At 39.8% G+C, this 15338-nt stretch overlaps 1 protein-coding gene across 1 annotated transcript in view; it reads left to right on the forward strand.

The window, feature by feature from the left end:
• The window catches only part of Mmp2 (Matrix metalloproteinase 2), a 106640-nt gene that overhangs the window by 14396 nt on the left and 76906 nt on the right, over positions 1–15338 (forward strand). The window contains exons 2-3 of the mRNA XM_002049255.4: positions 8953–9054; positions 9215–9417. Coding sequence (XP_002049291.2) covers positions 8953–9054; positions 9215–9417 — 305 coding nt within the window. The remainder of the gene's footprint in view (positions 1–8952; positions 9055–9214; positions 9418–15338) is intronic.

Below are 15338 nucleotides of genomic sequence, written 5' to 3' on the forward strand. Positions count from 1 at the left end.
ATAATGATTTATTTGTTTATTGCAAAATGCGCACACACAAAGCGTAGTTAATCAATTTATTTAACGTTGTCTTTAATATGAACTCGGGCCAGGAAAAACCTTGGCTTGTTTCCCTGACTCGTAGCTCTTGCATGCGCTGCTCGTTTTTTTTCTTTTCTTCTCTTTTTTTAATGCACGCCATTTTCCATTTTGCCATTTTCCTATTTTCCACATTTTCTATTTACACAAGTTGCTCCGGCTGCAGCACACAGTCAGTCAGTTCGTCAGGCCAGCTGTGGGCCATGATGACTTGTTGCTTGCAGTCCCTCAGCTACCAAAGTCCCATATAGTCGCCCCCTGGCCCTATCACACTCTCCTGCCCCACTCAATAGCCATACCAAGTGGGCGTATCTCATCACTTTCCCATAAACATTCGAACCGTTCGGCAGCCAGGCTGGAGTTGAACGCGGGGGTGTGGGACTGGTGATATTGCAATTTACGTTCTGTGGTCTAATTAAAGTGCAAGTACAACTAAACTTGCGGCAGGTTGAGACACGGTTTTAGGGCTCAGGGGCAGGCAGCCCTTAGTTCAAGTGCCAGGCGCCAGGCACATTGCGTGTTCGTTGTTTTGCGGTCAGTTCATTTGCTGGGTTCCAGTTTAGAGATGCGAGCTTGTCGGATATATCAGGGAAGACACGAACACGAGACGCATATAAAAGATGCACGCCTCATATAGAGACAAATATAAGTATATACTCGTTGCAAGAGTAGGCTTCAGCTGCGTTAGCTTTGTCGCCCTTTAATTAATTATAATTCGGAAGTGGCCTCTGCTTTACACAGGGAATAAGGTCTAGGGTCGATGACAAAGTCTGCTGACAATAGAGCCAGGAGATTTTTGCAGACACATTCTCCCCGGTTTGCTCGAGAAGGCACGACACGCGCTCATCTCTAGTTGTTGCTGCAGCTGCCACACAATGTTGCAAAATAGTTAATATATAGTACGAAGGCGTCTCATTCTGTGTATTTGTTTTTGTCTTATGCAGCGCCCGCTTCATTTTTCTCGCATCTCACATTAATCAATGTTGATTTCAATTAATTTAACCATCTCTTCACTTGCCAGTCATTGTGGCCGGCGTCCTTTTTTTATTAAACCAATAATACAACAATAACAGGAATGGCAAGAAGAAAAGAAATCCGCCTTTTGGGCTGACACACGCCCATCTTTCAGCTTGTGTGTCTATTCTCTTCTTTTTTTAATAAAGTTTTGCAGTCCATAAATTTCCAAGAGGTGTTGCGCCTGGGTTAGGCTGAACGGACGGACGGGAAACGGACAGACAGCCGCGCAAAATACGGGGGCGTAACTGGAACGCACATGTTTTCCATGCATGCATAAATGTATGCACGTATATATGTATGTAACTTACCATATATGAGGTGTACATATACTTATATTTAAGACGGCAAACGGAAATGCGTGGAGAGCGCTTGACTTCCATTGAAGCATAAAAGAGTATCTGCATGGGAATGCGATTCTGGACCAGAAAAATTCTTTAACCAGCACGCTTCTGCTTTGACAAGCTTTTGTATGAGAAAACAAAAGAACAAAATCTGAGAATTGGACATTTTTCAAGTCAAGCCCGAAGGTTTTACATCTCAAATAAGTCTAGATTTCAATTACGAATATAAAATGGAATTTTGAGGTTTTAAAAAAAAAAATTAAAGGAAATTTTGGATGCAAAAAGTGTCTGGTAGAAGGTAACTTTTTGAATAGAAAAAGTAGCTTAAGTGCCAAATTGAAATAGAGTACAAAATTTGTCCAAAATGCCATCAAGTATTAAATGCGATTCAGTTTTGATAAAGTTATCAATGCTTAAAGTCCAGAAAGGAGCCCAATTATTTGGGTACCTGACACGTTTATATTTTCGTCTAAATTGCTTGAAAGTCGCGTGTCCAACTAATTTTAGTGCCATCGATAATCGCTAAAAACTGAGAATTTAAGATTTAATTTACTTAACATTAATTTTTTTTACATCCCACAAATTTATATTTTCATAAAAGAAATCATATTTCAAATAATTCAAGAGAAACAACCATATTTTATTTTGACAGCTTACTAAAATCTAAAAGCTTCAAGCAATATTTGTTCAAGGACAGCATATTGACAATTTTGTCCGACATTATCAAGGCTATTTCCGTAGAACTACTGTCAAAACGTTCAATGGCTGTCCTTAAAGTTTAGCAATAATTTGCATGCAATTTTATTGATAGTTCTCAAGGACACACATACAACACGCACTCACCATATGGAATCCATTATCATTTGTCATGCTTGAGAATCGCATAGAAGCGCAGCAGCAGCAGCAGCAGCAGCAGCTTGCCAGTGAGTGCATATTCCAGTTTCTCAATTGAGTTTTGAAACATCTCATTCAATGCAGCAGTGAACATTTTTTATGTGGCACATGCAACACACACACGCGCACACACAGAGAGAGAAGCAATGCGACCATTATATGATTGAGTTATGTTTTGTTGTCCCTGCGGCGCAGCTAACACGTAAAATTCCATTCAATACCCTCCACATCTTGAACCCTATTCCTACCCCTATCCACTCGCCTGGCAGCCATAAATTTTGTCGGTAAAAACCTGTTGTTGTGTGTGTGTGCGTGTGTGTGGCAAGCAAGCCATATCATGGTCATATCCTGTCAATTTGGCCCCGTACACTCCTTGCCGCCATGTTGCATGCAGCTAGCTAGCTGCTTGCGGCTGCTGCATTTTCGTTTTTTGCGCATTTCTCACAATTTGTTGCGCCTGGTCGCTTGCCTGGCGTTTGACTTGACTCGACTTGGCAGGCAAACAGTCTAACGCGACCCGCAACCCTCCTCCTCCACCCGCCCTGCAGCCGCCTTGGCAAGGACAATGTGTCGCCTCTCGGATTTGCCTGGATCCGAGTTGTTGCCTCTGCATCTGGTTAGAGTTAGATAGATGCGCTCGTTTGTTGCAGTTGCTTGTCATTTTTATAGGTTTGTTTGCGGCTCAGTCGAGTGGGTGGCTCTCGGGTTTGGGTATCCGTTGGCTGCGGCCTTATTGGTTATTGCTCTGCCTTTATTAGTTGCTGCCTGTCGTCGCCGCTGCTGCTCGATGCCAAGAATTATGGCTGTCAATAGCCGTTGGGCCAATGCAGCCTCTTGCTGCCAGATAAACCAATTTGATCTGTTTGTGTGGCCAACTGCGCGGCCCCCAACCCCTCCCCGCCTGCCGTTTGATTAAAACATATGACCGCCCGCACGGCCCCCGCTTTTAGCTATTTGCTCAAGTAATTGAGTTAAGCGACACAGTGTGCCCCATTTAATTGTTGTTGCTACTGCTGCTGCTGTTGTGTTCTTATTGTCCATTCATAATTATAATCCAATAAAATAATAAACATATCGCATTGTTCAATTTACTTTTACACTCGCACACACACACAATTTCCACATGCAGAACTTTTGTCACGCCAACTTAACTAAATTAAGCCAAAACATTTATGACATGCTCAGCTCACACTTTCACAATTGCTTTTATGCCCTTTCCTTTTGCTCTAGCGCTGGGCTTATTCGCTTTACAATGAACTGAATATCTGGCAGAATTTAAATTTTGTAAGTTTAAGCGCAGTTTATGAAATTGATTTTTGATCCCGATAAGAAGAAAATGTTGGTAAAATTTCACTAAAAAGACTAAGTAAAAGGTTATGGAAAATCTGATAAAGATCTTTAGATTAGCAGAGAGTTGGAGTAATTTATAATTTCTCTCTCTTATGCAAAAATAAGCATATACTCACATTTATGTTTTTGCTCTCTCTTTTTTTCCAACTATTTTTCTTTCTCCCGTTTCTTTTTTCCATGAATTGACTAAAATTCATTTAAAATGGCGCCTTGTCTGTGGCACAGGGTATACCTTAGTCGATCATTTGAATATTTAAAACTTTTCTTATTCGTTTGGTTATATTGGTTTTTGTGCTTGTTATTATTTCTGTATCATGATTTTGTTTACACGCCAAATGCGCACGTACCGCGCATCGCACTTTTTACTATGATTATTATTATTATTTTTTCCCAACTCGTTTTTTTTTGTTTTGTGTTCCTTTTGCTGCTCACCTGTTTTGTTTTTTGTTTTTGTTTCTGTCGCTTTTCTATTAGCCTGAAACGTCGCTTGACCACGTACGACATGCACCGAAGCCAATCCACCCGCACACCTCGCTCGCACCTCTTTTCGATTTTGAAACACGTAGAGCGGCAGCAAATTTCCCATTTCCCATTAAAAGCGCAAAAGGCCAATGCATAAATGATTGATCCCCAACCCGCCGCCAATATACCTGCCCAGGTCGTCGGGGGGTCGGAAGTAATGCGCTTTCGTTGAGCCCACTGCGAGAGGCTTGTGCAATTCATTCGCTTACTCACTCACACACTCATTGATTCACACTCATTCATTCATGCCACTATCAATGGCTATTGTAGTTTATTATCGACAGCGTCGGCGTCACAGCGTGCGCTCATAAAAACAACGCCTGTCATCAGGCCCAGGTCTCTATCTGTATCTGTATCTGTATCTCTGACTGTCTTTGGAAGTGTGACTGGATCTTTATACTGGGTTCGGGTCGCGTATCCGTGACACACCTTGGCTTAAGTTATATTTATGGCGAATGACTTCGATTAACCAAATTGACTAACAGTTTTGCGGCTCGTTGGCCCTCACATCCGAGTGCTGGCGGGCCGCCAATTTCCTTGAATTCAAAAGAACCCACTTAGCAATCAGTTTGTATTATTCATACGATATATTTGTCGCAAGCAGCTGAGTATATCCTTTGAATGTTACTTACCGAATAAACTACAAGTTTCTGTAAGTGACTTTATCATGGTTACGCTTTAACTGTTCGTGAATTATAAGTGAAAATTGAGTTGCTTTTGATGTGTGTGGTTTTATTAGAATAATAGAACTTATGTTACTAATGCGCTGCGCCTAAACTTATTTTGGCAAGTTAGTTTTAAAAAATAAAAAGCAATTAATAAATACCTGTTACTTAAGTCTAGGTGGTCGTTATTTATTTGCCTGAGACCCTTAACCATTATGTGTCAACTGTTCTGTTAGGCTAAGTTAGGGGTTCTCTACAGAAGTTATAGAGTTTCTCTACATATCGCACATCTGTTTTTACAAGCAGACAAGCTTAATCAGCCGTTCGTTAAAACAATTTGGGAATTCTAAACGAAAGCAATTTGATTGGACTTGTGTTGTGTTTTGTGTGAATCGTTAAATCTTTAATTGTTGCTGTTATTAAAATGATCAAGTTAATTTAATTTTTTTCCTCTCTCCCACTCTCTCCCTATTTCTCTCCCTCTCTCTCTTTCTCCTTTTCTCTCTCTATCTCTTCCCTCTTCTTTGCATAAATTCAAAATTGTTCAGCAGACTTTTTTTCGCGCTTATAAAAAATGTATCAAGCGTCGCTGTTGCAGACACACAGTTTCCGCTCGTTAGTTGCCCATTTGTCCACGTTCTCTCCACTTTGTTCCATGCCTTAGCTAATAAAACTTGTACATATTTTAATTGATATTGTTTTCATGTATGTTGCTGCAGTTGTTGCTGCTGTTGTTGGCCATTGGCTCTGACCGTGCCTGTGTAGTTGTAGGCTCCCTGGCCCGATACGTTATATGAATTTCAATGTGCTTTTGTGTGGGCTTTCTTCGAAAACCCTCGACACTGGGTGACGGCAATGGCGCTACGTAACAGAAAAGGCGGCGTAACATTAACGTAACCAACTGACGCAGACGCGTTGCAACAACGTGACAACTTTTGTGAATATGACGCACTTTGTGACCAACTGGTTGCATTGACATTTCTCTTCTTCACGTTGCCGCTGCTGTTGTCGTTTTTTGCCTTGTTCTCGCACAGCTGGGTATCGAGTTGTTTTTTTTTCTTCTTTTTACACTTAGTTGCACTTGCAATGCTGCGGGGGTTCCACAGTTATATAAGAAATACCTTTAGATCGGGCAAAGAAATAAAATCTAAAGCAGTTTGTGGCATGTGCTGACAAGGTGGCAAGTTGATTGAGGTGGACAAAAGAAACCAATTAAACTAATTCCAAGTTAGGACAAACAACGGCATATCAAGCCATAATCGTTGAACTCTGCTCAACGTTAGTTAAATATCTTATTCAGCATATTTACTCATGTCAATTTCCACATGCAACGAATTGTTAATCTCTTTTTCCATAAATCTATTTATGGTATGTGTTTTTTAATTTTCTTGGAAAAGTTTTGGCTGTCTTAGAATGGATTATTTATAGCTAGATGCTCAGCAAAGTTTCCCAAATTTCCATGTCATAAGCGGAAGAGATTAGTCATAGCAATTTGTTGTATGTTGAGCAATTTTTCCATTTTTCCATTTTTCAATTTCTATTTTTCAGTTTTAATTAATTTTTACAAGTGTTTGTGTTGAAAACACAATTATTTTGATTTATACAAGTTATTTCATAAAAGTAATTTGAAGACTGTTTCAATTTGAGAATATTAAGATAACTTGATCAAACTCAGAGTGTCATATATTTTCACAAACTTTCATTCAAAAATGCGGTTTAAGTTAACAACCTCATCAAAAGTTCTTTAAAGTCTGTACTTTATAGCCCATTTCTTTTTATGCAATATGCCAGTTACCCGCATATTTGTATATCTTAATAATAATTAGTTTTTAAGTATATGATTCAAAGTTAATTAGTAATTAAGTCATTAGTTGAATGTCGCCGACGAGTTCTTCAACTTGTTTTCTTCATTTCATTTCTTCATTTCCAATTGCCACTTGCTTTGGCTTAAAGTAGTAGTTTGACGAGTCGTATAGCTACACCTACTCACCCTTTAGACCTGGCATTATCTCACTTAGTTTTATATGCATCACACGATCTATTGGGCAGCAGCACCATTCATCAATCGATTCAACAATAAATTGAACTAATCGCCACACATCACGTTCACGGCTCATAGCAATGAAATCTTAACTTGTTAACGATTCTTTGGCATGAAAATTTTTTTTGTCAATCGATTTTTGAAGCTGTTCACTGATTCCAGAAAAACAACAGCGACAAATATCTAAAGAATTTTGTTATTTTTTGATACCCTTAAGCCATTAAGCGTGGGTAAAAAGGGGTACTGTGCTTGGGCAATAGTATGTAATAGCCAGAGGGAGGCATATTCGACTGCATTTATTCAACAATAGGAGCTAGAGACTGGAAATTTTTAATCTTGTAACAAATATCCATGTTTGGATTTAATTTTGAATAGTTAGCAACACCCTGTTTCTGTTGTGCACAGGATATCTTTCGGGCGAGTACTGCCGATTAGAGAACTGTTATTTGATTTTTTTTTGCTAGTTTGTTGTTTTTCACATGTTTTCAGCAAATTGCGTGTGTGGGCGGCCGGCCGGTCTCTGTGGGAGGCGTGGCAGTGTGTGACAATTTTCTCATATATCCGAAATGAAAGAGAAAATTTAATTTGCAGGTCACGTAATTTGCTGGTGTGTGTGTCTCTATGTGCGTGCGTGTGTAGCACGCCCGAACCACCCCACGCAGTGTTGGTAAATAAATTTGCCCGGTTGTCTTTGCTGTGTGTATCTTCTCTCTATATGTGTGTGTGTGTGTGTGCGTGAATTACATGTAAAAATATGCAAATCCAGTCTACACATATGGCCAGCGAGCTATTTTGTCGTCGCTGTCGCACACTTTACAGTTATGAGTGTTTATTTGTTTGCGGGCCATGGCCCAAAAATAAAAAAACAAAAACAAGTGGAGGAAGAGGTAGAAAAATATATATGCCCATCGATTGTGAACAGAGTCGAAGAGGCCTGAAACTGAAACCTCGAAACTTCAGGCTTGCCTTCAAATACCCTGTAGTACTGCTCAGTAAAAGGGCTATATTGTGTATGCAGAAGATAAGCAACTGACAATTCATTTGTTCTTCTGGTAATTAGATTAGAATAAGATTAAAGAATAGGTAATTTTCGTGGTCCTATCAAAGTATTTTGTAACAAAGCTAATTTAGTTCATCTTTCACATAAGGAACCTGTAGATCTCTGTGTATGCATCATAAGAAACGTAAAAAGAAGCATTAAGTATGGATCGCATTGATTTTGATTTGAAGCGCTGAAGAATTTAAATATACGAGTCGCTAGCTGTAGTCCACAGTTGTGTAGCTTATGTCCAGACAGGCTCTGATATGGCTTTGTAGAGGCTAACATTGTTTTCCCTGCTAGATATTCAATCTTAGCCCTTTCTTAGCTTAGCCCTTCCTTTGTGTTCTATGTGAGTTGGTGTCTTGGTGCTGCTTTTTAATATAATTACTCAATAAATTGAAGCGAACTAGCTTCTACTATATACTAAGGAAAGCCGCTTGCTTTAACTCCTATACTTAAGTAACCTACACGAAAATTGATAAGAAATCTTTTTTATCTAAATAACGGCTGCCGGGTTAGCTCTCCTCTAAAGTTTAGCCATTAAAATTAGCTGCCAAATATCATGTCAGGCACAAGCGTAAACTCCAAGTCGAGCAGTCCGAGAAGTTAGGCGTTCCAGCTGTTTTTTTTTTATTCGTTTTTTCTTGTTGGAAGTCCTTTTTTGTGTGGCATACTTTTTGGCTTATTAATGTAACGTTAAACTTTGCTGTTGTTGCTTTTGGCATCTCTCATTTGTTGTTGTTGTTTCTTTTTTGTTGTTTCGGGCTGTTGCTGTGACTGTTGCTTTTATCATTAACTTTATGCAAAAAGTTTTTTATGCCAGCATCATTTGCCGATGCGCCTACATTAAGCCAACAAATAGTTTGGCTCACAACTGGCAGCCATTTTCAGTTTTTGGCACACTTCCCTAATGCATCTGTCTGTACGAAATACTCCAACAGACATCGCCCTCCCCTCCCAACACTTATTGCCATTTTACTTACCACGTTTCCATCTTTACAGTACAATTACCTCATGCAGTTTGATTATCTGCCCAAGTCGGATCTGGAAACGGGCGCTCTGCGCTCCGAGGAGCAGCTGATAGATGCAATACGTAATCTTCAGGTAGGTAGCTGCCAAGCAGATGCTGCTAGGCAACATTGCTCCGACTGCTGCTATATGCAACTGCTGCTGCTGCTGCTGCTGCTGCTGCTGCTGCTACTTGCCACTGTCGCATGTATTATGCACACAATTTCACATACTAACATTTTCGTCCATTTTACAGAAATTTGGCAACATTCCAGTTACGGGCCAAATCGACCCAGCTACGGCCAAGCTAATACAAAAGCCCCGCTGCGGCGTGGGCGACAATAAGTATGCGTATAATTTCTCACCGGATAATCTGGATCATGGCAATAGTCGTGGCGCACGTAAACGTCGCTATGTTCTCCAGGGCGCAAAATGGGATAAAACGGATCTAACATGGAGGTGAGTACTAAGCAATCAAACAATACACCTATTGTACATAAGCACTAAGTATGCCCAAGCGGAAAAAGCTTTTCAATTAAATTATATTGGTCAGGCATTTGTTGCCTTATGCGGCATTTGTGTCGTTAGCTTATTAGTTTGCTGTTGGAGTTGAGCAGGCGACCTCTCGCTTGTTAGTTCGATGCTCAGACCAAACTCTTAAAAAATCTAACAAATATTCAAAATGGATTGCAAAAATGAAACTCTGACTTTTTAAGTAAAACAAGGTGCTCTAATCGTTTTAGTTACTTCTACAAACCTCAATGCCTCAGATCGTCCTATAAAATGAAAGATACTCCATCAGTTTATAATATTCAAGAAGCTACAAGTCGTATTTGTTGATTCTAGCCTAAAACTTAAGAGATTTGCTTTTAAAACAAGATATCAATACCGATTTGTATCGATTGCTGGAAACATTGCAAGTTATCGATTATACGAAATAAGCTCGTAATGCGCGGGCCTTAAGAGAATTTAGGTTTAAAGTCTCTAAATTGATTTAGATCAACATTTTAATAGCTGAAAGATGTTAAACACAAAGCATGTTTAATAAGCCAAATCACAGCTATATTTGCTATATTTCAAACATTTTTAACTTAATTGAAAACGCATCGATTTTCCGCCTGCCAGGCTTAGCTTATAATGATATGCTGTTCTCTACGGACTAGCGAAGGCTGGTGTTTCAATGGGTACAACCCAAATATAGTTTCCTTGCATATTTTTGCTTATTTAAAATTTAAAAACTTCAGCTTGAGTTGGCGCGCAATTCTCTTTTATTTTTATTTTTTTTTTTGGTTGTTTTCCAATCTCACCAACTGATGCATTTTGTTTAGTTTAAAATTGATTTTCATTATGCATTTTCCCACACAGTTGCCCAAACTCTTGCTGCGCTAGCGCCCCCGCCACCCTTTGGATGCGCATTTCAATTAAACTGCATTCAGTTCATTAATTTTGCAGCGCTCATTTAGACGCGAATTTATAATTTTATAAGGCAAGGGCCAGGGCCAGGGCCAAACTCACGCTCAGCTCCAAGCAGCTGAATGAGCTGCTGCTGCAATCTGCGTTAACCGCCCCCTTGCAGCCTCGCTCTGCCGGAATGTCCTGTGCATACGCGCTTTCAATTAATTCAAAACTCAAACGTAGCGTAGCTTGTTAATTTTTATTACAGCTATTGCATTTTGTCAGTGCGCAGAAAAAAAAAGTGAGCCCCAACCCTCACCCATACTGCAGTCAATATGGTGGGCGGCGGGCTGGTGACGCCCTGCACTGCATAATTTGATGTCTAAAGTGTGTTTTTATGTAAAACAAGTTGCTATATTTTCATCACTCTTGTTGTTGTTGCTGCTGTTGTTTGGATCTTAGCCATGCGTAGCGACGTCTGCGTCTGAATTGTTAATGGCCAACTTGGCCCGCTGTGCTCCGAGGGCGGATGGCGAGTGTGCCGCCAACCTGGCGCTTTCATTAAACACTTTGCGCCAAATTGAATTTTATGATGGCTGCCCAAAACTCATCCCCTCCCCTAACCCCTAAAAAAAATAAAGCAAAACATCCTGATTGCAGCTGTCACTTTGAATGTAGTATTTGATTTTTAATGCGCAAGCTGCATAATTGCGCTTGAAATATTTAAAAAGCAAAATTTGCAGCAGCTCATTAATAAAAAGTTTCACGCGTTTTCAATTAATTTGCATAGCTGCAGCGCAGCAAAATGAAAAGAAAAAAAAAGGGGTTGCATACTTTTGGGCGGTGCTTGAAAAATGATTTCGCTCAAGTGTCTGGATTACGTATACGCTGCGTGTGCCTGGCGCCTGCTAGTCAGCCAGCTATTAACGTCATATAGAATGCTACTTGCCACATGCCACATGCCGCATGCCACATGCCACATGCCGCATGCCGCTAGGGCGCATTACATGCAGCGATTTAATTATTTCTTGTATCGTCTCTCGCTTAATTGGCCATTAAGGCTAAAGGCAGCGCATGAGGCGGGGCAGCTAAACATTACTTGCCACACAGCGGTTGGTCAGCGCAAGTCAAATTGAGTTTACATGAAATATACATAAGGGGCAAATGCAAACCCAAGTCACACAGCGCCAACCATTACTCTGCCCGCACAACCACCCAGCCAATATATATTGACCTCTTTTTTATGCCCTATGAAGCCGAGTTGATATAGATACAGTTTTGAAGTTTGCGCCATCTTTTTGTTTCGAACGTTGCATAGCAATAATCTGTCGAAGATGAGGTTCTTGTATGTAAAGCTTGTTTGCTTTTCAAAATATCTTGACTAAACTTGACCTTAATGAGTTTAACCAAACTTTCTTTATATGCAAATAAATTTTATCAGGATCGGACTACTATATTATATAGTTGAGTTTTTGCTATTTTTCTAATCAATTTGAAAGACAACCAAACTGATATTTTAAATATTAAATATAATAATGAAGCAAAGGGCATTTCATCTTCGGCGTGCCACAGATATTTCTTCTTTCTTGTTTTTTTCTTGTTGCCATTTTTTTTTGTGCAGGGTCTTAGCTGCATGTGTTCACGCTTAATTGCAAACAAAGGGAGGCAGAATGGTTGGAAATGGGGGCCAGTTGCGGCACAGCGGCAACTGAGAAGTGTTTTTCCATTTCCGGCGCGCGGCGCAGCATGCAAATTGCCGAACCGGAAGTCGTTTTAAGCATTTTGTACTCATTTTGTTTTCGCACAAGGACAAGTGACAACATCCTGGCCACGGACAAAGTTGCGCCGCGTGCCACGGCAAATGTCTTGAGATGCGAGTATTAACTGTTGGAATTGCGGATGCCTCGACTGCTGCTGCTGCTGTTGTTGCTGCAAGTGACAAAGACACAAATCAGCTGACAACAGCGACAAGCCGCAAAACGGAAGTGGTGGGAAAAACTTGCGCGGCAAACGAAAATGTTTTAAGCCAAATTGACAATTGTTCTGTAATAGGAAACAGTCAAACGTTTTATAATATGCCATTTACGCGTCTGCAAATGAACTTTGTCTAGTTAGGGTATTTAGCTTTGAAGTAGAGCATTTGTTCAACAGCCACTGCTACTGGTTGTTGCCACACTTTGTAAGGTGTTGAATAAAGTTTCTGCTCCCTTTCAATGCGGGGCGAGACTTATTTTTTTGTTAATTTCTTTTATCTCACAAACAGTTCTTCAATGACTCTTAATTAAACTTGTTTAACTACGCAAAAGGTCAACAATTGTAACGCTCTGCAGGTTTGCATGCCATTCGCCTCTTGCTGCTTAACTCGGCTTTGTTTTCGGTTATTCATATACCCTTTGAAATGCCTGATGTGTATCAAATACACTAAACATATTCGTCACAGCAAGACGAGCCGATCTATGTCCGTACTAGAAACTATGTTAAGATGCTTAGAGTCAAATTGAGCTGCTATCGCCTATGTATCTTCCAGGCGATAGAAAAGCGATATGATAGGGCAATAAAAAAAGGCTGTGAATCAAATTGAGCAGCTATCGCCAATGTATCGCCTGGGCGATAAGAAAGCGATGTAGTAGTGCAATAATATAATGCTAAGAATCAACTTGTTCTGCTATCGCCAATGTGTCTTTTAAGCGATAAAATGGCGATATTGCTCATAATACTCAATACACAGTAAAAATGCACATTCCTACCTATCGCAATTGGCGGGATGATATCTCTTGGTGGAACACTCTCAACTGAAAGCATTTCTCACTTAGTTTTGGTGCCATTTTTAGTCCTTTTTTTTTGGTTTTCTGCGTAGATAGAGCGAGAGAATATTGAGTGAAAATAAAGTGAGATAGAATTGGCCATTGTTCAAATTGTTATCAAATGGTTGCTGCCAGTTTAATGCATTGGCAAACAGTTGCTCAACCCAAAAATGGTTCACAATGCGCCAATAAACTCGTTTAAAACTGTTGCATTTCGATTCGAGTTTTTGCACAATGCGCTTGATAAAACGATTCTCTATTTTTTTGTGTTTGGCTTAAAATATCCAGAATTGAGTTGAATGCTTGAGATAAATATGCTCAGTTATTTTAATTGCTTTATAAATTTTGGACATTTTGTAACGTTTAGTTTAGTTTAGTTGGTCCAACGAACAGTTGTGTTATATATAACCTTTTATTTTGTGAAAAACTGTTATTTGCAAATACTTTACTTTGTGGGTAAAACATTTGTTATTTGTGTTTATTTGTAAATGTTATAATTGCTAAATTGAGTAGCTTGAAGCAAGAACTGCAATAAAAAATTGTATATTGTCTTACGCTTAATTTGATTACTTGCAATGGACTTTACACAGAACTTTAATATTTGTGTAATTCTTCTTAACTGAATAAATAACCGTGCAGACGATGATTTCTGAACTTTGCCAGGCACTTTACAAGCGACTTTACAGTTTCAAGAATTTTCATAACATTACATGACAGAGTGACTTAACAGCTGTAAACTATTTTCAGAAAACAGTTCTAATCTATGTATTATTTATGTTATTAATATCAACCTTAAATTATATGTATATGTTTTAAGTCTTAAGAGTTAACATGACACAACATAACATGACACGTTATAGAATAATAAATACAACAGAGTAACTTAACAGCTGTAAACTATTACCTTAAATTATAATATAGAATTAAATGTGAGTGCATGATTTTGTTACGCACACGACCTGTTGTTCGATAAAAACCTGGACGGCACCTATTAAATGTGCGGCTTAGAGGCAAGTGGTGGCAGACCTGTCAATTGGCAATGAGGCAACAAAGTTGCAGCACTGACCAGCTATATTAATTGGCACTTTTCTATGTGTGTGAGTGCGTGTGTCTGTGTGTGTTCGTATGTGTTTTTGTTGGTGGACATTAATAAAGCGCAACATGCAGCCAGCTGGACTGAAGTTTGTCTGGACTTGGGCTCTGGCTGTGGCAAGTTGTGCCATTTGTTAGATTTTTAATAACATTAATAAAGTGCACAAAGCAAAGAGTCAAAGTGCTGAGCACACGCCATGGGCCGCGCATGTCCAGGATGTGGCACACGCACACGGGCACGAAAGCCTGAACAGCCAAACGGAAGGAAGTCGCAATCGAGTCACATGGCAACTTTGCGTTTATGCTTATTAGCGCTGGGCTCTCGTGCATTCGAGCCATTAATACAATGCAGAAGAATAGCAGCGGGAGACGGGCAATGGGGGACGGGGGCACCAACAGGAAGCTGTGGCATCCTTTTAGCTGCAACATAAAAAGAAGAAGTAGGAACGCAGAGAAAAAAAAAACGTGTATGAATGTCTCTGGCATTGGCTGGCTCATAAAAAGCTCGACATACATCAGCCAGAGTTGCGTCAGGACGCTGCTGCGAGGACGTGGCCCCGCCTGTCATGTTACAATGATAAAAAGTAATTTTATGACGCACTCACAACAATGCATGGCCAGACTAAAACCAAGAGCACGCTGCACTTATTGGTTCGACAGGCGTTCATTGTCTTTGCCCAAGACGCATACAGGACCTAGTCAGTGTGTGTGTGTGTGTGTGTGTGTGTGAGTCCTTTTGTAATGACTGTAGCTGGGCATAAAAGGCGTCGCTTTTAAAAGCGCACTTTGCACGCCGCGTGTAACTTAAAACGCATGCCTCAGACGACAACCTCTACCCTCCCACTTCGCCCGCTCGCCTTCACTCCCCCTGCAAGCCCCAACGTTTGACAAAAGAATGCCCTTATAAATTTAAGCAAAATCTATATAGAAATCAGAACATTTTGGTGTTTAAAGTATATACAATACTAAGAAAGTTTTCAAATAATTATTTACTTAAAATTTCAAGTGTTCTATAGCAAAATACTAAAACGTTATTTAATTATAATTTACATTGATTAATACTAAGTAAAAAGTGCTTCAAAAGATTTT

Source organism: Drosophila virilis, chromosome 5, assembly GCF_030788295.1.
Source record: "Drosophila virilis strain 15010-1051.87 chromosome 5, Dvir_AGI_RSII-ME, whole genome shotgun sequence".
NCBI classification, from domain to species: domain Eukaryota; kingdom Metazoa; phylum Arthropoda; class Insecta; order Diptera; family Drosophilidae; genus Drosophila; species Drosophila virilis.